Here is a 22,138-nt window from a genome sequence, read left to right as displayed (position 1 = left end):
AAATAATCTAAGATAAAGAAAAAATCCTAAAAGAGCCATAGGAAAAAAACACCTTACCTATACAGAAATAATAATAAGAATTAGGGGAAGAAGGTGAGGGTGATGGTGTAACTGGGTGCTTGACATTAAGGAAGGGACGTGATGTAATGAACACTAGGTGTTCTCTAAGACGATGAATCACTGACCTCTATCTCTGAAACCAGTAATACATTATATGTGAATTACTGAATTTAAATTTTTAAAAATTAAATTTAATTTAAAAAATGAAATTTTTTAAAAATATAAGAATTACATCTGACTTCTCAGAAACCACGCAAGCAAAAAGAGAGTGGAGTGAAATGTTTACTGTTGAAAGAAAAAAACCCACCAACACAGAATTCCAATACCCTGCAAATTATTCTTCAAAAGTGAAGAAGAAATAAAGACTTCCTCAGACAAAAACGGAGCGAATCTGTTGCCAGGAAACCTGCCTGGCAAGACGTGTTGGAAGAAGTTCCTTAGTCAGAGGTCAAAAACTCAGATACGAGGGCTCCTGAGTGGCTCAGTTGTTAAGCATCTGCATTCAGCTCAGGTCATGATCCCAGGGTCCTGGGATAGAGCTCTGCATCTGGCTGCCTGCTCAGCAGGAAGCCTGCCTCTCCTCCACTCCCTCTGCTTGTATTCCCTCTCTCGCTGTCTCTCTTTCTGGCAAATAAATAAAATCTTAAAAAAAAAAAACAACCACTCAGATATACATAAACAAAGGAAGAGTATCAAAGAAGAAATAAATGAAGGTAAAATAAAAACTTATTTTTCTTATTCTTAATCTAACAAAACAGTTTGCTCAAAAAGCTAATACTATTAAAGTATTTGTGTATGTTTATAAATCCTATTTTCATATATGTGTCTGCATTTGTGAAGTAAATAACGATACAAGGAATGAGAGGAATTAGCATAATTTTGTTATTATAAAGTACACATAATATTATAAAGTACATTATAACATTATTTATATTATTTATATACAACATTATATATAACATAACATTATAAAGTACACATTGTAGTGTTATTTGAAAACGGACTTGGATTAGTTGTAAAGGTATACTGCAAACTCTAGGGCAACCACGAAAAATTGTAAAGAAAGAATTACAACTGAAATGTTTAAAAAAGAAAGAAGAGAAACATGTAAGATGCTCAATTAAAACCACAAAATGCAGAGAAAGAGTAGAAGACAAAAAAAAGAGGGGCAAAAACAGATAACAGTAACAAATAAGGTAGATATTAATCCAACTATATTAATAATCACCTTTAATGCCGCCACAGACTAAATGCACAAATTATAAGGCAGAGACTTTCAGAGCGGATCAAAATATAACACCAAACTCTACAAGAAACCCACTATGCTTTTTTTAAAAAAGATTTTTTTTTTAGTAATCTCCACACCCAATGTGGGGCTCAAACTCACAACCCTGAGATCAAGAGTCACAAGTTCCACTGACTGGGCCAGCCAGGCACCCCAGAAACCCACTTTAAATATAAAGACAACTACAGGTGTGCCTTGGTAGCCCAGTCAGTTAAGTGCCTGCCTTCAGCTCAGGTCATGCTCTCCTGGTCCTGGGATCAAGCCGATATTGAGCTCCCTGCTCAGTGGGGAGAGTCGGCTTCTTCTTTTCCCTCTGACCTCTACCCCGCTCATGCTCGCTCACTCTCTCTCAAATAAATAAATAAATAGACAACTACAGATTTAAAGTAAATAGGTGGTATAGCATAGGGAATAAAGTCAATAATATTGTAATAATGTTGTATAGTAACAGATGGTGACCACACTTATTAGGCTATAAGAACTTAGTAATGTAAAGAACTGTTGAATCAAAAAAATTATTGAATCAGTATGTTGTACACCTAAAATGAACACTGTATGTTAATTATATTTCAATAAACAAAATGAAGGATAAAAATCATATGACCATCTCAAAAGATTCAGAAAAAGCACTTGACAAAATTCAACATCCATTCATGATAAAAACTCACAACAAAGTGGGTTTAAAGGAAAAATACCTCAACTTAAGGGCACCTGGGTGACTCAGACAGTTAAGCATCCAACTCTTGATTTCAGCTCAGGCCATGATCTGGGATTGAGCCTCTTTAACAGGCTCTCGGCTCAGAGGGGTGTCTGCTTCTCCCTCTTCCCCTGCACCCGCTCCCCCAGCTCATTCTCACTCTCTCTCACATTTTCTTTAAAGAAAAAAAAAGAAAGAAAGAAATCAACAGACAAGGTGAGACAAACCAAAAGCTGGTTCTTTAAGATCAATAAAATTGATAAGATTCTAGTCAGGCTAAGAGAGAGGACATAAATTACTACTATGAGAAATCAAAGGGGACAGTACCACACATCTTGTGGACATTTAAAAAACAGGTAAGGAATACTACAAACAACTCCATACTCACAAATCGGGTAACCTAGATGAAACGGACCAATTCCTTGAAAGACAAAATATGCCCAAATTGACATAAGAAATAGACAATCTGAATAGGTTTGTATCTACATAAAAACAGAACCCATAATTAATAACCTTCCAAAACCAAAAAGCATCAGGCCCAGATGGGTTCACTGGTGAATTCTACTAAACATTTAAGTAAGAAATAATACAAATTCTCTATAATCTGTTTCAGAGGATAGAAAAAGAGGTCACACTTTCTAATTCAATCTATAAGACCATCATTAACCCTAATACTAAAATATTACAAGAAAACTACAGATGAATATCTCTCATGAACACAGATGCAAAAATTCTTTTATTTCATTTTATTTATTTGACACAGAGACAGAGAGTACAAGCAGGGGAAGTGGCAGGCAGAGGGAGAAGCAGACTCCCTGCCGAGCAAGGAGCCTGATGTGGGACTCGATCCCAGGACCCCAGGATCATCACCTGAGCTGAAGGCAGACACTTAACCGACTGAGCCACCCAGGCATGCCAGATGCAAAAATTCTTCACAAAACGTTGGCAAATCAAAAAAAAAAAAAAAATGTTTAAAACATTGGCAAATCAAATCCAACAACGCATAAGAATTATACACCACGACCAAGTCAAATTTATCCCTGATATGCATTGCTGGTGTAACACTCAAAAGTGAATGTTACCAACACATCAACAGGATAAAAAAGGAAAATCACATGATTATAACAATAGGTGCAGAAAAAGCACTGGGCAAAATCAAACACCTTTCATGATAAAAACTCTCAACAAATTAGGAATAGAGGGGAACTTCCTCAACCTGATTTAAAAAAAAAGTCTACAAAAAACATACAGCTAAAATCAGGCTTAATGGAAGAACTCAAAGCTTTTCCACTAAGGACAAGAAAAAGGCAAGGCTGTCAAACTCTCACCATTCCCTTTCTACATCATAGTGGACATACTAACCAATACAAAAACAAGAAAAGGAAATACATACGGATGGGAAGAAAGAAAACTGTCTTTGTACACAGATAACATGATCATTTATGTAGAGTATCAAAAGGAACTGACAAAAAACCCTCCTGGAACTAGTAAAACAATTACAGGAAGGTTACAGGATATAAGGTTAACATACAAAAGTTAACCACATTCCCATATACTGACAATGAGCAAGTGTAATTTAAAATTTACAATAAAATACAATTTATTAACCACATTCCCATATACCAACAACGAACAGTGTAATTTAAAATTTACAACAGAAGAGAATTTATTAGCATCCACCAAATGAAATACTTATAATTTAGGTATACATCAAACAAAATAATGTATGAAATCTACATGAGAAAAACTACAAGTCTCTGATGAATAAAATCAAAGAATAAATAAATAAAGAGATGGTCCATGTTCACAGACAGAAAATCTCTACACTGTCAGGATGTCAATTACTCCCAATTTGCTCTGCAGATTCAATGCAATCCCAATCAAAATCCCAGCAAGTTATATTACAGATATCAAAAAATTCATTCTAAAGTTTATATGAAGAAGGTGAAAGATGCAGAAGACTCACCATAAAATTTAAGGAGAAAAACTTGGAGGACTGATGCTACCCAACTTCAAAACTTATTATATAAAGCTACAGTAATCAAAAACAATTTGGTAGTAGCAAAAACCCAAATAGTTCAATGAAACAGAATATAGAGACTGGAGAAATACACCCATATAGTCACCTGATCTGTGACAAAAGAGTAAAGGCAATACAATGAAGCAAACAGAGTATGTTCAGCAAATGTTGCTGGAAAAACTGAATATCCATAAAATGAATCTAGACAATGACCTAACACCTTACCCAAATTAACTCAAAATAGTGCATAGACAAAAATATTATAGACAAATCTATAAAACTCCTAGAAGATAACATAAGAGAAAATCCAGATGAACTTCAGTATGGCAATGACTTTTCAGACACATCAAAGGCATAATCCATGAAAGTAGTAATTGATAAACTAGACTTCGTTAAAAATAAAAATTCCGGCTCTGCAAAGGATAATATCAAGAGAATGAGAAGACAAGACACAGACTGGGAGAAAGTATTTATAAAAGACACATCTTATTTGTTGGCGTAGAGTTGCTCATAGTATGTTCTTATAATAGTTTGTATTTCTTTGGTGTTAGTTGTGATCTCTCCTCTTTCATTCATGATTTTATTTATTTGGGTCCTTTCTCTATTCTTTTTGATAAGTCTGGCCAGGGGTTTATCAATTTTATTAATTCTTTCAAAGAACCAGCTCCTAGTTTTGTTGATTTGCTCTATTGTCTTTTTGGTTTCTATTTCATTGATTTCTGCTCTGATCTTTATGATTTCTCTTCTCCTGCTTGGCTTAGGGTTTCTTTCTTGTTCTTTCTCCAGCTCCTTTAGGTGTAGGGTTAGGTTGTGTACCTGAGACCTTTCTTGTTTCTTGAGAAAGGCTTGTACCGCTATATATTTTCCTCTCAGGACTGCCTTTGTTGTGTCCCACAGATTTTGAACCATTGTATTTTCATTATCATTTGTTTCCATGATTTTTTTCAATTCTTCTCACCACTGCTATTCAACATAGTACTAGAGGTCCTAGCCTCAGCAATCAGACAACAAAAGGAAATTAAAGGCATCCAAATCGGCAAAGAAGAAGTCAAATTATCACTCTTCGCAGATGATATGATACTATATATGGAAAACCCAAAAGACTCCACTCCAAAACTGCTAGAACTTATACAGGAATTCAGTAAAGTGTAAGGATATAAAATCAATGCACAGAAATCAGTTGCATTTCTCTACACCAACAGCAAGACAGAAGAAAGAGAAATTAAGGAGTCAATCCCATTTACAATTGCACCCAAAACCATAAGATACCTAGGAATAAACCTAACCAAAGAGGCACAGAATCTATACTCAGAAAACTATAAAGTACTCATGAAAGAAATTGAGGAAGACACAAAGAAATGGAAAAAATGTTCCATGCTCCTGGATTGGAAGAATAAATATTGTGAAAATGTCTATGCTACCTAAAGCAATCTACACATTTAATGCAATTCCTATCAAAGTACCATCCATCTTTTTCAAAGAAATGAACAAATAATTCTAAAATTTATATGGAACCAGAAAAGACCTCGAATAGCCAAAGGGATATTGAAAAAGAAAGCCAACGTTGGTGGCATCACAATTCCAGACTTCAAGCTCTATTACAAAGCTGTCATCATCAAGACAGCATGGTACTGGCACAAAAACAGACACATAGATCAATGGAACAGAATAGAGAGCCCAGAAATAGACCCTCAACTCTATGGTCAACTAATCTTCGACAAAGCAGGAAAGAATGTCCAATGGAAAAAAGAGAGCCTCTTCAGTAAATGGTGCTGGGAAAATTGGACAGCCACATGCAGAAAAATGAAATTGGACCATTTCCTTACACGACACACAAAAACAGACTCAAAATGATTGAAGGACCTCAATGTGCGAAAGGAATCCATCAAAATCCTTGAGGAGAACACAGGCAGCAACCTCTTCGACCTCAGCCGCAGCAACATCTTCCTAGGAACAACGCCAAAGGCAAGGGAAGCAAGGGCAAAAATGAACTATTGGGATTTCATCAAGATCAAAAGCTTTTGCACAGCAAAGGAAACAGTTAACAAAATCAAAAGACAACTGACAGAATGGGAGAAGATATTTGCAAACGACATATCAGATAAAGGACTAGTGTCCAGAATCTATAAAGAACTTAGCAAACTCAACACCCAAAGAACAAATAATCCAATCAAGAAATGGGCAGAGGACATGAACAGACATTTCTGCAAAGAAGACATCCAGATGGCCAACAGACACGTGAAAAAGTGCTCCATATCACTTGGCATCAGGGAAATACAAATCAAAACCACAATGAGATATCACCTCACACCAGTCAGAATGGCTAAAATAAACAAGTCAGGAAATGACAGATGCTGGCAAGGATGCGGAGAAAGGGGAACCCTCCTACACTGTTGGTGGGAATGCAAGCTGGTGCAGCCACTCTGGAAAACAGCATGGAGGTTCCTCAAAATGTTGAAAATAGAACTGCCCTATGACCCAGCAATTGCACTATTGGGTATTTACCCTAAAGATACAAACGTAGTGATCCAAAGGGGCACATAAACCCGAATGTTTATAGCAGCAATGTCCACAATAGCCAAACTATGGAAAGAACCTAGATGTCCATCAACAGATGAATGGATCAAGAAGATGTGGTATATATACACAATGGAATACTATGCAGCCATCAAAAGAAATGAAATCTTGCCATTTGCGACAACATGGATGGAACTAGAGCGTATCATGCTTAGCGAAATAAGTCAAGCAGAGAAAGACAACTATCATATGATCTCCCTGATATGAGGAAGTGGTGATGCAACATGGGGGCTTAAGTGGGTAGGAGAAGAATCAATGAAACAAGATGGGATTGGGAGGGAGACAAACCACAAGTGACTCTTAATCTCACAAAACAAACTGAGGGTTGCTGGGGGGAGGGGGTTTGGGAGAAGGGGGTGGGATTATGGACATTGGGGAGGGTATGTGCTTTGGTGAGTGCTGTGAAGTGTGTAAACCTGGTGATTCACAGACCTGTACCCCTGGGGATAAAAATATGTGTTTATAAAAAATAAAAAATTAAAAAAAAAAAAACTTAAAAAAAAAAAAAAGACACATCTTATAAAGAAATGTTACAAAAAACTTTTAAAACTCAACAAGAAAACAAACCAAACAAAAACTGAGCCAAAGACCGTACCTGATACTTCACTAAGATATAGATAGCAAATAAGCATATGAAAAGATATTCCATATATGTCATCAGGGAAATGCAAATTAAAACAATAATGAGATATTAACTATACACCTATTAGAATGACCAAATACTGGAACATTGAAAATACCAAATGCTGGTGAGGATGTGGAGCAACAGGAACTCTCATTCATTGCTGCTGGGAATGCAAAATGACAAGACACTTTGGAAAACAGTTTGGCGATTTACAAAACCAAACATACTCTTACCATACAATCCAGCAATCATACTCTTTGGTTAGCTACCCAAAAAAGATGCACACAAATGCACACAGATGTTCACAGAAGCTTTAGTCTTAATTGCTAAAACTTAGAAGCAGTCAAAATGACCTTCAGTAGGTGAGTGAATAAACAATGTTATTCAGAAAATGAAATTATTCACCTATAAAAAGAAATGATCTACCAAAACATAAAAAGACCCAGAAGAACCTCATACGCATATTTTTTTAAAGATTTTATTTATTTATTTGACAGACAGAGATCACAAGCAGTCAGAGAGGCAGGCAGAGAGAGAGGAAGGGAAGCAGGCTCCCTGCTGAGCAGAGAGCCTTATGCGGGGCTCAATCCCAGGACCCTGAGATCATGACCTGAGCTGAAGGCAGAGGCTTTAACCCACTAAGCCACCCAGATGCCCCCTTATACACATACTATTAAGTGAAAAAATCCAACTAGAAAAGGCTTCATAGCAGGATTCCAACTTATATGACATTCTGGAAAAAGCAACACTATGGAGATAGTAAAAAGAGCAGTGGTTATAAGAGATTAGCAAGGGGGCAGGATAAATAGGGAGGGCACAAGGGATTTTTTAGGACAGTGAAAATGTATGATACCATAATGATGGATACACATTATTATATATTTGTCAAAACCCAGAGAATGGATAACACCGAAAGTGAATGTCAATGTAAACTATGGATTATTGACATACAATATGTCAATCCATGTTCATCAATTGTAACAAGTGTTCCACTCTGATGAAGGCAGCTACACATGTATGAAGTAAGGGGTAAATGGAAAAATCACATTATCTTCCCCTCAATTTTGCTGCAAACATATATATATATATATTTCCCCTCACATACATATATATATATATATATATATATATATATATATATATTTCCCCTCACCCCAGGACGGGTTATTAGCAAGATGGCAGAGGAGTAGGTGACCTACTAAATTTCATCTGGTCCCAGGAATTCATCTAGATAGTTATCAAACCACCTACAGCGGACTCAATAGGAAATCAAAGAAAGAATAGCAGCAACCCTACAAACAGAAAAGCGACCACCTTCTGGAAGGTAGGATGTGCAGAGAAGTGCAGAGAAATGAATCTGAGGCGATATATGGAAAGATAGACTGCAGGGGGTGGGGAGAGAAAGCCTCTGTAAGGAGTGATAGAGCAGCAGAGTATAAAATCGGAACTTTTAGAAGTCTGCTCCAGTGAGGGGCATTGCTTTGTGGCTTTATGGTGGGTGGAACCCTTGCTGGGACAGTGTGGTCTCAGGACCCTCGGGGTCACAAAAAGACTAAGGGTGCCTGAGTGCAGCAAAGCTACCAGGTGTCTGACTGGGGAAGCCAGCAACAAAGAATGAGCCCAGGAGTGAGCTCTCAGGGCAGGGTTGCCATAAACTGTGATCTGCAGCACAGTTGGGCCACTGCTCTTCAAGTGGGAGTGGGAGACTTCCTCTCCTGGGACAAGTGGTACAGGAGCTCACTTGAGAAATCTACTGGGTCTGGAGACTCTAAACAGGGTTAAATGCCAGACACAGAAACACTCAGTGACAGGCCAGGTGAGCACAGAGTGCAACTGGAGACCAGGGAGACAGGAGTAATTGACTGCTTTTCTTTGAGGGTGCCCTGAGGAGCGGGACCCCAAGCTCGTGGCTTCTCCAGGGCCAGAGACTGGGAGACCGCAATTTTCATTCTCCTCCCCTACAGATGTAGGGAAAGCCTACAGGGAAACCCAGGCAGATTACTAAGTGTGGCCCCTGGCAAGGGTGGTGCAATTCCACCTGGGGCAAAGACATTTGAGAATCACTCCAACAGGCCGCTCCCCCAGAAGATCAGCAATGACATAAGGCCAAGACCAACTTTACTGATCAATAAGAAGGGCAAAACTCCAGTGGTAGGGGATACAGCATATAGAATTCATGGTTTTTTCCGATGATTCTTTAGTCTTTCAAAGTAAATTTTAAAAAAATTTTCTATTTGGGTTTTTTTAAAGTATTTTTCTTCTTTTTTTTAAAGATTTTATTTATTTATTTATTTGACAGAGAGAAAGACAACGAGAGAGGGAACACAAGCAGGAGGAGTGGGAGAGGGAGAAGCAGGCTTCCCACTAAGCAGGGAGCCCGATACAGGGCTTGATCCCAGGACCCTGGGATCATAACCTGAGCTGAACGCAGACACTTAACAACTGAGACACCCAGGCACCCCTCTTCTTTCCTTTTTTAACCAACTTCTTATCTAATCAACCCTTTTTAAAAATTTTTTTAATTTTCATTTTTACAGTGATATTTTACCCCTTCATTGTATATAACCTTATTTTTTGTATACACATAAATTTTTCTTCCTTTAAAATTTTGGGATGCAGTTTCTTCTAATAGACCAAAATATACCCTAAATCTAGTGTATGGCTTTGTTCTATTCATCCACCTGATCACATTCTCTTTTTTTTTCCTTTTTCTTTTTGTCAATCAACTTCTTATCAATTCCTTTTTTAAAATCCTTTTTAATTTCATCTTTGCAGTCCTATACAATCCCTTTGTTGTAATTACCCTTATATATGTTTTTCTCTCTTTAAAATTTTGGGAGGCAGTTTCTTCTAACAGACCAAAATACACCCAAAATCTAGTCTGTGCTTCTGTTCTATTCACCAGCATGATCATATTCTTTTTTTCTTTCTTTCTGTCTTTCTTTCCGCCCCCCTGGTTTCAGGTCTCTTCTGATTTGTTTAGTGTACATTTTTCTGGGGTCATTGATACCCTTTTAGCATTTTATTCTCTCATTCATCTATTCCTCTCTGGACAAAATAACAAAATGGAAAAACTCACCTCAAAAAAAAAAAAAAAAACAAAAAAGAATAAGAGGCAGTACTGACTGCCAGGAACCTAATCAACATGGACATTAGTAAGATGTCAGACCTAGAGTTCAAAATGACGATTATAAAGACATTAGCTGGGTTTGGAAAAAACATAGAAGATACTAGAGAATCCCTTTCTGGAGAAACAAAGCTAATCAAGTTGAAATAAAAAAGGCTATTAATGAGGTGCAATGAAAAATGAAGGCTCCGAATTTTAAGATAAATGAGGCAGAAGAGAGAATTAGTGATATAGAAGACCAAATGATGGGAGAATAAAGTAGCTGAGGAAAAAAAGAGATAAACAGCTACTGGATTACGAGGGGGAGAATTCAAGAGATTAAGTGATATCATTAGGAGAAACATTAGAATAATTGGGATCCCCGAAGAGAGAGGGGGCAGAAGGTATATTGGAGCAAACTATAGCAGAGAACTTCCCTAATCTGGGAAAGGAAATAGGCATCAAAATCCAGGAGGAACAAAGAACCCCCCTCAAAATCAATAAAAATAGGTCAACACCCTCACATCTAATAGTAAAACATACAAACCTCAGAGACAAAGGGAAAATCCTAAAAACAGCTTGGGACAAAAGATCTGTAACCTACAATGGTAGAAAGATTAGATTGGCAGCAGACCTTGCCACAGAAACCTGGCAGCCCAGAAAGGACTGGCATAATATACTCAGGGCTAAATGAGAAAAATATTCAGCAAAGAATACTATATCCAGCTAGGCTATCACTGAAAATAGGAAAGATAAAAAGCTTCCAGGACAAAAACTAAAAGAATTTGCAATCACTAAACCAGCCCTACAAGAAATATTGTTAGGGGTCCTCTAAGCAAAGAGAAAGCCTGAAAGTAACATAGACCACAAAGTAATAGAGATAATATACAGTAATAGTCACCTTACAGACAATATAATGGCACATCCTTTGGCACATGTACCAAATGGCACAGGAATACAATTCATATCTTTCAATAGCTACCCTAAATGTAAATGGGCTAAATGCCCCAATCAAAAGACACAGGGTATCATACTGGATAAAAAAACAAGACCCATTGATATGCTGTCTCCAAGAGATTCATTTTAGACCCAAAGACACCTCCAGATTTAAAGTAAGGGATAGAAAACCATTTACCAGGGGGCCCAGGTGGCTCAGCTGGTTAAGCGGCTGCCTTCACCTCGGGTCATGATTCCAGGGTCCTGGGATCGAGCCCCGCATTGGGCTCCCTGCTCAGCAGAGAGCCTGCTTCTCTCTCTCCCTCTCTTCCTGCCACTCTGCTTACTTGTGCTCTCTCTCTCGCTCTCTGTCAAATAAATAAATAAAATATTTTAAAAAAGAAGAAGAAAAGAAAAGAAAACCGTTGACCATGCTAGTGGACATCAAAAGAAAGCAGGAGTGGCAATCCTTATATCAGACAAATTAGATTTTAAGCCAAAGACTATTAGAGATGAGGAAGGATAGTATATCATACTTAAAAGGTCTATCCAACAAGATCTAACAATTGTAAATATTTATGCCCCTAACATGGGAGCAGCCAATTAATAACAAAAATCAAAAGAACACAATGACAATAATACAATAATAGCAGGGGCCTTTAACACCCCCCCTCACTGAAATGGACAGATCATCTAAGCAAAAGATCAATAAGGAAATAAGAGCTTCAAATTACACACTGGACCAGATGGACTTCACAGATATATTTGGAACATACTCGAAAACAACAGAATACCCATTCCTCTCTAGTGCACATGGAACATTCTCCAGAACAGATCACATCCTGGTTCACAAATCAAGTCTCAACTGATACCAAATCAAGTCTCAACTGACACCAAAAGATTGGGATCATTCCCTGCATATTTTCAGACCACAATACTTTGAAACTCAAACTCAGTCACAAAAGGAAAGTTGGAAAGAATTCATATACATGGAAGCTAAAGAGCATCCTACTAAAGAATTAATGGGTCAACCAGGAAATTAAAGAAGAATTTTTAAAATTCATAGAAACAAATGAAAATGAAAACACAACTGTTCTGGGGCACCTGGGTGGCTCAGTCATTAAGCTTCTGCCTTCAGCTCAGGTCATAATCCCAGGGTCCTTGGATTGGGCCCCGCATTGGGCTCCCCGCTCAGTGGGAAGCCTGCTACTCCATCTCCCATTCCCCCTGCTTGTGTTCCTTCTCTTGCTGTGTTTCTATCAAGTAAGTAAAATCTTTAAAGAAAGAAAGAAAGAGAAAGCACAACTGTTCCAAAATCTTTGGGATGCAGCAAAGGTTGTCCTAAGAGGGAAGTATAGAGTAATACAAGCCTTTCTCAAGAAACAAGAAAGATTTCAAATACACAACCTAACCCTACACCTAAAGAAGCTGATGAAAGAAGAGCAAATAAAGCTTAAACACAGAAGGAGAAGAAAAATAATAAAGATCAGAGCAGATATCAATGAAACATAAACCAAAAGAACAGCAGAAGAGATCAACAAAACCAGGAGCTGGTTCTTTGAAAGACTTATTCAGTAAGACTGATAAACCCCTGGCCAGACTTATCAAAAAGAAAAGAGAAAGGACCCAAATAAATAAAATCACCAGTGAAAGAGGAGACATCACAGCTAACACCAAAGAAATACAGACAGTTATAAGAATATATTATGAAAGGGGCGCCTGGGTGGCTCACTGGGTTAAAGCCTCTGCCTTCAGCTGAGGTTATGATCCCAGGATTCGGGATCGAGCCCCTATCGGGCTCTCTGTTCAGTATGTTTTATGAGAGTTTTATAATTTAAAAAATTTTAATGAGCAAAAGATATGAATCAACTTTTCCCCAAAGAAAATATACAAATGGCAAAGAAGCACACAAAAAGATGATCAACACCATTAGTCATTAGAGAAATGTAAATCAAAACCACAATGAGATACCATTTCATACCCAACAGAATGCCTATAATTTAAAAAAAAAAAAAGTAAAATAAGTACAGCAAGGATTAGAAGGAACTGGAACCCTCATACAATGGTGGTAGAAATGTAAAACAGGTAGCTACTTTAGAAAACAGTCTGGAAGTTTCTCAAATAATTAAATACTGAGTTGCCATATGGCCCAGGAATTCTACTGCTAGGTATACACTCAAGAGAAATGAAAACATGTCCACACAAAAACTTGCACATAAATGTTCACAGCAACTTTAGGTGTAATAGCCAGAGTAGAAACAATCTAAATGTCCATCAAATGATGAATAAACAAAATGCAGCACAGCAGTATAATGCAATATTACTTAGCAATAAAGGAATGAAGTACTGATGATGCCAATGTGAAAACACTAAGCAGAAGCCAGTCATAAAAGATACATGTTCTATGATTTCATTTACATGGAATGTCCAGAATAGGCAAATCTACAGAGACAGAAAATTAATACAGAGTTGCTGAGGGCTGAGTGGGATGAAGGCTTTAGGTGACTGGTAAACATACAATGTTTCTTTTGAGGGTGATGAAAATGTTCTAGAATTAAACTGTGGCAACAGCTGCACAACACTTAATATACTAAAAAACCACTGTATACTTTAAATAATGAAGGTATTGTATGATGAAAGAATTGTATGGTAACTGAGTTATATCTCAATAGTTACCATAAAAATGGGAAAAATAAAGACTTTTTCAAATAAAAACAATTAATTGGCAACTGATCTACATTATAAAAGTGATAAAGGAAGCTTTCCAAGAGAAACTGGGATCTACACAAAGAAATAAACAGCCCTTGAGATGGGAAAAATGAAGTACTGAATTCTTTAGTTTGTTTTTTTTAAAGATTTTATTTCTTTGTTTGATAGACAAAGATCACAAGTAGGCAGAAAGGGGGCGGGGGGGGCGGAGGAAGCAGGCCCCCCTGCTGAGCAAAAAGCCCAACGCCGGGCTCAATCCCAAGACCCTGAGATCATGACCTGAGCTGAAGGCAGAGGCCTAACCCACTGAGCCACCCAGGAGCTCCCTGAATTCTTCAGTTTTTATTTCCACTGTTCTAAAAGATAACTATCTAAACCAAAATAGTATTAATGTATTGTGTACTATAACAACTGCAAAATTAAAATGTATGGTAAATATAACACAAAGCAGAGTAGACAAAAATTGGGGAGTATACCGTTACACAGTCTATACTACACATGAAACAAAAGAATATTATTTGAAGTGACTGTGATTAATTAAATGTGTGTACTAGAGACTCTAGGGCAAACACTAAACACATTTTAAAAGATATGATAGAGGGGCGCCTGGGTGGCTCAGTGGGTTAAGCCACTGCCTTCGGCTCAGGTCATGATCTCAGAGTCCTGGGATTGAGTCCCGCATCGGGCTCTCTCTTCAGCAGAGAGCCTGCTTCCCTCTCTCTCTCTCTGCCTGCCTCTCCATCTACTTGTGATTTCTCTCTGTCAAATAAATAAATAAAATCTTTAAAAAAAATAAATAAAAGATATGATAGAAATAAATGAAATCAAAATAATATTCAACAAATACAAAAGAGGACAGAAAAAGAATAAAAAAAGACAAAACAGCTGGAACAAATGAACAGCATTCAAAACTGTACATTTTAATTCAATAACACCAATAATTACATTAAATGTCATTGTAAAAGACAAAAGACAAAAGTTGTCAAAATATATAAAAAAGATAAAAAGGGTCGTCAGACCAGAAAAAAAGCACGACACCACTAAATAAAAAAGTAAAACCCAATTTGACTGTAAAGATTCAGAATAACCAACTATCGCTTCTCGGCCTTTTGGCTAAGATCAAGTGCAGAATAACCAACTATCAAATAGTCCACCTATGATGACATAAATTTACCAATTGATAAAGATAATTGCATCTCAAAAAATAACTATTATCAACAATTTTCAATACTGAAAATAACTTGAGTACATTCAACAGATCTAACCTAGTGACAGCTACCTCTAGACATAAAGCAATGATTTCACAACAAAGAACTGTCTGTGGTTAATCTACCTTACATCACTGAAATTCAAACTAATAGTGAAATAAAACCTTGCTTATCTTCAATAAACTTTTGTAAAAAAGAAAGTAAATATAGCAAATAAAACAAAAAAAGAAAGCAATAAACTTTTGTAAAAAAAAGAAAGCAAAGCCTACAACAAAAAATTTTTGTGCTCTTCTAACTTAAACTAATAAATATATATCTGATCTTTGTTTCCTGGCACAGAGCTCCTAAATCCCTCTGAATTTCCTAAGTGAAAAGAACAATAAAGGTATCTTTTCTTTTTGTAACAAACCCTTTCAACCATACCTGAGAGTTATGTTAATGCACTTACTTTTGGAAAGCCCCTAAATATGAAGAAACCAACTGTGGGTTTAGAGGGTAAGAACATCCATCCCTGTCCCACAACCTGGAGGGAACAGGCAGAGGGACTGGCTGGACTTTGAATCAATCACCAATGGCCAATGACTTAATTACTCGTGTCTATATAACAAAGCTTCCATAAAAATCTGTAAACTACAGGGTTTGGAGAGCTTCTAGTTTGGTGGAGATACTAGAAAGGCTGGCAGAGATACTGGGATACTCCTCCCACATTTGGAGAGGGGATGCAAGCTCTGCAGCCCTTCCACCATATCTTGCCCTATACATCTCTTCCATCTGCTTGTTCCTGAGTCATATCCTTTATAATAAACCAGTTACCTAGTAATTAAATGATTTCCCTGAGTTTTATGAGCCATTCTAACCAATTAATCAAACCCAAAGAGAGGGTAATGTAAACCTCTGAATAGCCAGTCAGTCAGATGCACAGGTAATGACCTGGACTTGCAGTTGCTGTAAAAAAGTGAATCCTGGGATGCCTGGGTGGCTCAGTTGGTTGAGCGGCTGCCTTCGGCTTGGGTCATGATCCCAGCATCCTGGGATCAAGTCCCGCATCGGGCTCCTTGCTCGGCGGGGAGCCTGCTTCTCTCTCTATCTCTGCCTGTGCTTGTGCGCTCTCTCTCTCTCTCTTTCTCTCTCTCTCTCTGACAAATAAATAAAATCTTTAAAAAAAAAAAAAAAGTGAATCCTGTGGGATCGGATACTATCTCTGGGCAGACAATGTCAGAATTGGTTAAACTGAGATACTTAACAGTGTCTGACTAAAAACTGGAGAACTGCTTGGTGTGGGGAAATAACTCCCAAAACATGTGATGACCAGGCTGAAGTGTTAAGAGTAGAGACTTTTTCCCTTACAATTTAACAGACGTTAAAAGGAAAACCACAGGTCCACACAGCGTCACTTGGACCAGGCCAAGTCACCAAACCGGGGCTCAATACCTAACTTAGCTACAGTTTCAAATTTCCCCAGAAATTTAAATCTTAACCTGTCAACCAGGAATTTTCTGATTAAGCACCAATGAGATAATCACATAAACTCTCCATCCCAAAGGAAGATGAGGTAATCCACCTAATAAGACCCCTATGCTTCCCAGCAAAGAAAGATGGTCTTGCCTAAAATAATTCTTTCTCTTTTTTTCTTTTTGTTAATAATTTTCTCACCCCACCCTCCTTTCTATAAAAACCTTTCATTTTGGACAATTCCGCAGGAGCACCTTTCTATTTACTACATGAAATGTTGCCCAATTCATGAATCATTTAATAAAAGCCAATTAAATCTTCAAATTTACTCAGCTGAATGTTGTTTTTCTAACATGACAAAACTAATACCATTATAGTTGGTACTATAATTTGAGCCACTAAGTATTATATCTGTATTTTATTAAATAAGAAAACAGAGGTAGGCTGAAAGCATTAACTTGCCTTAAGTCTACATAGTAAGGGCTAAAGGAAGGATTAAAATCCAAGTGTGCCTAACTCTGAAGTTCACATTCTAATTTCAAACCTCTGCCAATAATAAGTTAACTGTATAAGTTGTAGGTAATGGTGAATCCTAAGATTAATGGAATCCAAAATAAATAGGAAGCACATACATCCTTACTCAGAGATCTTCTTAATGAAGAAATCTCTCTTCTTAATGAAGAAATCACTGTCAATTCTATGCTTCACTTTTCAAAGCATTCTCAACACAAAAATAAAAACATACGTGCAATTTTTCTTTTAGCCAAACACTTTGTTCTATTCGACTGTTTTGTCTTCATTTTCTGCAATCCATTCTCCTCCTTTGGTTCCTGTTGCAAAACAAGAAATACCATCAGGGTGGCTACTATTAAAATTAGTACTCTTTCTACCTCTTCTATAACTAAGAGATCACTGAGCCTCTTGTAAAATCAGTGGCTATTGTAAATGTTCACAGAAAACAGCTGAAAAGATCCTTTATAGTACAATAAAAAAATGTAGATCTGGAACAACTAAAAAATCATAAAAATTAAAATGTTTAATATATTGACATTATTATTTGTCACATGGACACTCATGTAAAAATTGGCCATTTGCATAATGCCAGTAAGCATGGACTCAAGTTCAGAAAAAGCTTGATTCAGGACTTAAAAAATGAGTAACTATGGGGGCGCCTGGATGTCTCAGTCAGTTCAGCATCTGACTCTTGGTTTCAGCTCAGGTTGTGATCTCAGGATGGTGAGATCGACCCCGTGTCAGGTTCTGCACTCAGCACAGAGTCTGCTTAAGATGGTCTCTCCCTCTCTCTCTGTCCCTGCCCCCCACCACTCTTTCTCTCTTTCTCAAATAAGTAAATAAATCTTTTTAAAAAATGAGTAACTGGGGGCGCCTGGGTGGCTCAGTGGGTTAAGCCGCTGCCTTCGGCTCAGGACATGATCTCAGGGTCCTGGAATCGAGTCCTGCATCGGGATCTCTGCTCAGCGGGGAGCCTGCTTCCTCCTCTCTCTCTCTGCCTGCCTCTCTGCCTACTTGCGATCTCTGTCAAATAAATAAATAAAATCTTTTTAAAATAAATAAATAAATAAATAAATAATAAAAAACGAGTTGACTCTGTTTAAAGTCAGTGTGCATTCATCTATTTTTTTTTTAAAGATTTTATTTATTTATTTGACAGTCAGAGATCTGCAAGTAGGCAGAGAGTCAGAGAGAGAGAGAGAGGAGGAGGAAGCAGGCTCCCCGCTGAGCAGAGAGCCTGATGCATGGCTCCATCCGAGGACCCTGGGATCATGACCTGCACCAAAGGCAGAGGCTTTATCCCACTGAGCCACCCAGGTGCCCCTGTATTCATCTATTTTTAAATCAGTACTTAAAAAGCAACAGAACTAGGGAAAACAGAGAATGTGCTAATTTTCTTTATCTATAAAGAGCTCTTACAAATCAGTTAAAAAGACCAGTATTTAACCTCCTCCTACAAGCAAAGGCCATGATAAGATACCCCATAGGAAAAAATATACAAAGGGCTAATAAGTATATGTAAAGACGCTTGACATAAATCAAAACAGTTATATACTTTTAAAACATGTATTAATAGCAAAAATAAAATGTTTTATAAAACACTTTATGTGGGGAAACAAATACTCTTATACCACTGACAGGATAAAATGGATCCAATATGTTTAGAGGGCAAATCGGCAATAACCTCTGCAATCATTAATGCACATAATCTTTGCCCAGCAATACACTTCTAGGAGTTAAATCTACAGATACACTCACATGCACAAAGATGTGTGAACAATAATGCTCAAAGTAGAATATTTTGTTGTTGTAAAACCTGAAAATATGATCTATAGATAAGTGAAAATTAGCACACTGCCTGTTACTACTCTAACAAAATAAAGATAGAGGGGTGCCTGGTGGCTCGGTCAGTTAAGTGCCTTCGGCACAGGTCATGATCCCAGAGTCCTGGGATCCAGCCCTGCATCAAGCTCCCTGCTCTGTGGGGAGACTTCTTCTTTTTCTCCCTTTGCCATTCCCCCTGCTTGTACTCTTTTTCTCTCTCATATAAATAAAATCTTTTAAAAAAAATAAAATAAAATAAACAAAGAAACTGAGAATAAGCATTTAGAAACTTATACAGCAATTGACATTGCCACAATATCCAAGCACACGGTAAGTAGACTTCCATGATGAAAACTGCAGACTAGTCACTTGCAGAAGGATCAGCCATTACAAGTTGAAAATATTATCTGAAGATGTACTGAATACTCCTAATGTACCAAACATCACAGTTTAGCCTAATCTACCTTAAATAAGCTCAGAACACTTACAATGGTCTACAGTTGGGCAAAATCATCTAACACAAGCCCTTTTTTTTTTATAATAAAGTGTTGACCATCCCATATAATTTACTGAATACTGTACTGAAAGTGAAAAACAGAATGCATTTATGGGTAAAGAATGGTTGTAAATGGACCAGCTGTTTACCCTCATGCTTGTGTGGCTGACTGAAAGCTGTGGCTCACTGCCACTGCCCAGTATCACAAAAGAATATCATATCTCATGTGTAAGGGCCTGCCCCTCCCAGAGGAACTTGCTTGTGGACCCCGGATGTAGGGGTGGGGCAGGCCAGGTGGAGATGTCCAATTGGTGTGGCATGTGTATATCCACTAGGGTGAATTGAGATCCGATTGGCCACCTGTATAGGGGTGGGGCTCAACCACACTGATGCATGGCTCCATCCGAGGACCCTGGGATCATGACCTGCACATAAAGGTTGCTGTGCGAGGCTAGCAGGGGTACAGGATAACTGTGACGGGAGAAGAAAGAGTGGGTGGGAGCGGAAGAGTCCGGAAGAGTCCGCCAGCGGAGTGGTCGAGCTGTAACAGCTCTTGTAAGAGCTATAACCGCCTCCAGCGGTCCCACCACTGGCGGTCCCTGCACGGGCAGTCTCCAGCCTCTGGCCGTCCAGCCACCTGCAGCCCCGCCTCCAGTGGCCTGGAGCCGCCACCTGCACCTCCAGCCGCTTGCAGCTTCCAGCGGCCCCGCCTTCAGCAGCCCAGAGCTGCAGCCTCCGGCAGTTCCGCTGATGACGGTCCCTAGACGCCAGCGGTCCAGTGGTCAGCAGTCCTGACGCCTGCAGCCCCTAGACGCCAGCGGTCCCGAGACACCAGTGGTCCAGCGGTCCAGCAGTCAGCGGTCCTGGCACCTGCAGCCCCTGGATGCCAGCGGTCCCGAGACGCCAGAGGCCCTGAGATGCCAACGGCCCCTAGCCGCCAGCAGCCTCGCCGCCACAAGCGGCCTTGTCCACAGTGGTGGCTTCCTCTGGGTGGCAGCCTTGTCAGAGTGGCATCATGGGGAGCAGAGTCTGTGTCATCCCGGTTATCCTCCTTGTCATCGTCGCTGTCATCGTTGCCTCTTCGTCGTTGGGAGCAGCCTCGTCCAGGAAGCGGTCTTGTCCAGAATGGCCTCTTCTTGGGAGCGGCCTTGTCTGGGGAGCAACCTCATGGAGCAGCAGCCTCATCTTGGGAGTGGCCTCTTCTTGGGAGCAGCTCCGATCATGGAGCAGCCTCATCTGCAGAGCAGCCTCATCTAGAGCAGCCTCGACCGGCGCGGCCTTCTTGGGAGTGACCTTGTCGAGATCGTCATCACCTTTTCGTAAGAGATAGCCCTTGACCGGTCAGTTTGATTCTTGATGCTTGGCGCGAAATAAAGTTTTGCTTGACTTTCGCTTTGTATCAGTCTAGTTCCTTTGATCACGGACCCTAACACATGTACTGCTATCCCAGAAAAAGATCAAAATTCAAAATTCGAAGTTCAGTTTCTACTGAATGTGTATCACTTCACACCATCATAAACTCAAAAACCCATAGTCAAGCAATCAAAACTCAGGGATTTTCTGTATGTAAAACTATCAGGAAATCAGCAGAAGATTGCAAAGCTTGGAAATGCTGGGTGAATATAAGGCAAAGAAGGTAAGTCAAGTACCATATTTCAATAACAACATAGCCTGACACATTCAGGAAACACACCATGATATGGAAGAACAATCAGTAAAACAAAGCCAACAATATTCTTTGCACTGTAGCTTCATAAATGCACAGATATTGGCAACACAGCAATTATTTTAAGAAATGCATTATTAACAGGATGATACAAAAAATTTTTCACTGTCAACAAATGTTAACTAAATTTTTAATTGTACAAAAACATAAAGGATTAAACTTTTAACTATCACATAGCCAGAAGTAATTATGGGAAAAACATCCTAGATTTAAGAAGCTTGTGCCACAGTTATTCAGTACACAGTTTCTAATACTGAAAATAATGTCAGCCAAACTAAATACTGTGCGTAGTAGAAATTTTAAGTTACATAAGGCTAAGGCAAATGCATTCAATTCAAGAATATTTTTTGATACATAATCACTTTATTATGTGATATATAAATGTATCATAAATAACTGTTATTACTTGCCATAACAGGATTTATTAAAGGGGAAAGGTCTGTGGAGAATTCCAAATTATAAAATGAATGCTTAGTGTTTCTAGAACTTTTTAGGACAAGGTAATAAAGTAGAAAGCAAGACTTATTTTTCTGATATGTATTTTCAGTGAACTTAATACTTCCATGCAAGGAAAGAATGTTTATGACAAGTAAGATCAAAGGACAGAAATTAAAGTTAGATTATTAGAAGGACAGAGAGTCTACAGATTGTGATGTTCTACAATTTTAAAATAAACATCAGTGAAATGGGTGGTAAACCTACATCTGCAAAACATTATCATCCAAAACTTTATAAATTTAATAGAACTTTCCAAATTTCTTATTACACAAAAAAATCTAAATTCATGGATCCAAATTCCATTTCTTTCCTCAAAGGATAATTAAATGTAATTATGGGAAGCAACCCAAATGGCCATTAATAGATGAATGGATAAAAAGATATGGTATGGGGCACCTGGGTGGCT

At 38.3% G+C, this 22,138-nt stretch overlaps 1 protein-coding gene across 8 annotated transcripts in view; it reads right to left on the bottom strand.

Moving 5' to 3' along the window:
- Nucleotides 1-22,138, bottom strand: part of UIMC1 (ubiquitin interaction motif containing 1) — a 132,389-nt gene that overhangs the window by 65,089 nt on the left and 45,162 nt on the right. For 6 of the 8 annotated variants that reach the window (XR_006605385.1, XR_006605386.1, XM_045075578.1 and 3 more), the window contains exon 3: nucleotides 17,421-17,505. The exons of 1 other annotated variant lie outside the window; for it this stretch is intronic. Coding sequence is in view for 4 of the 7 variants with exons in the window: in XM_045075578.1 (XP_044931513.1) it covers nucleotides 17,421-17,505 (85 nt within the window). In the remaining 3 variants the exon portion in view is untranslated. Of the gene's footprint in view, nucleotides 1-17,307; nucleotides 17,506-22,138 lie in introns of those variants that run through there. One more of the 8 variants, XM_045075580.1, reaches the window with a different exon arrangement.

Source organism: Mustela putorius, unplaced genomic scaffold (genome assembly GCF_011764305.1).
Source record: "Mustela putorius furo isolate JIRA1106 unplaced genomic scaffold, ASM1176430v1.1 tig00000145_pilon_pilon_pilon, whole genome shotgun sequence".
Classification (NCBI taxonomy): Eukaryota; Metazoa; Chordata; class Mammalia; order Carnivora; family Mustelidae; genus Mustela; species Mustela putorius.
The sequence above is the reverse complement of the archived record's forward strand: the minus strand, read 5'-3'. Positions and strand labels throughout refer to the sequence as shown.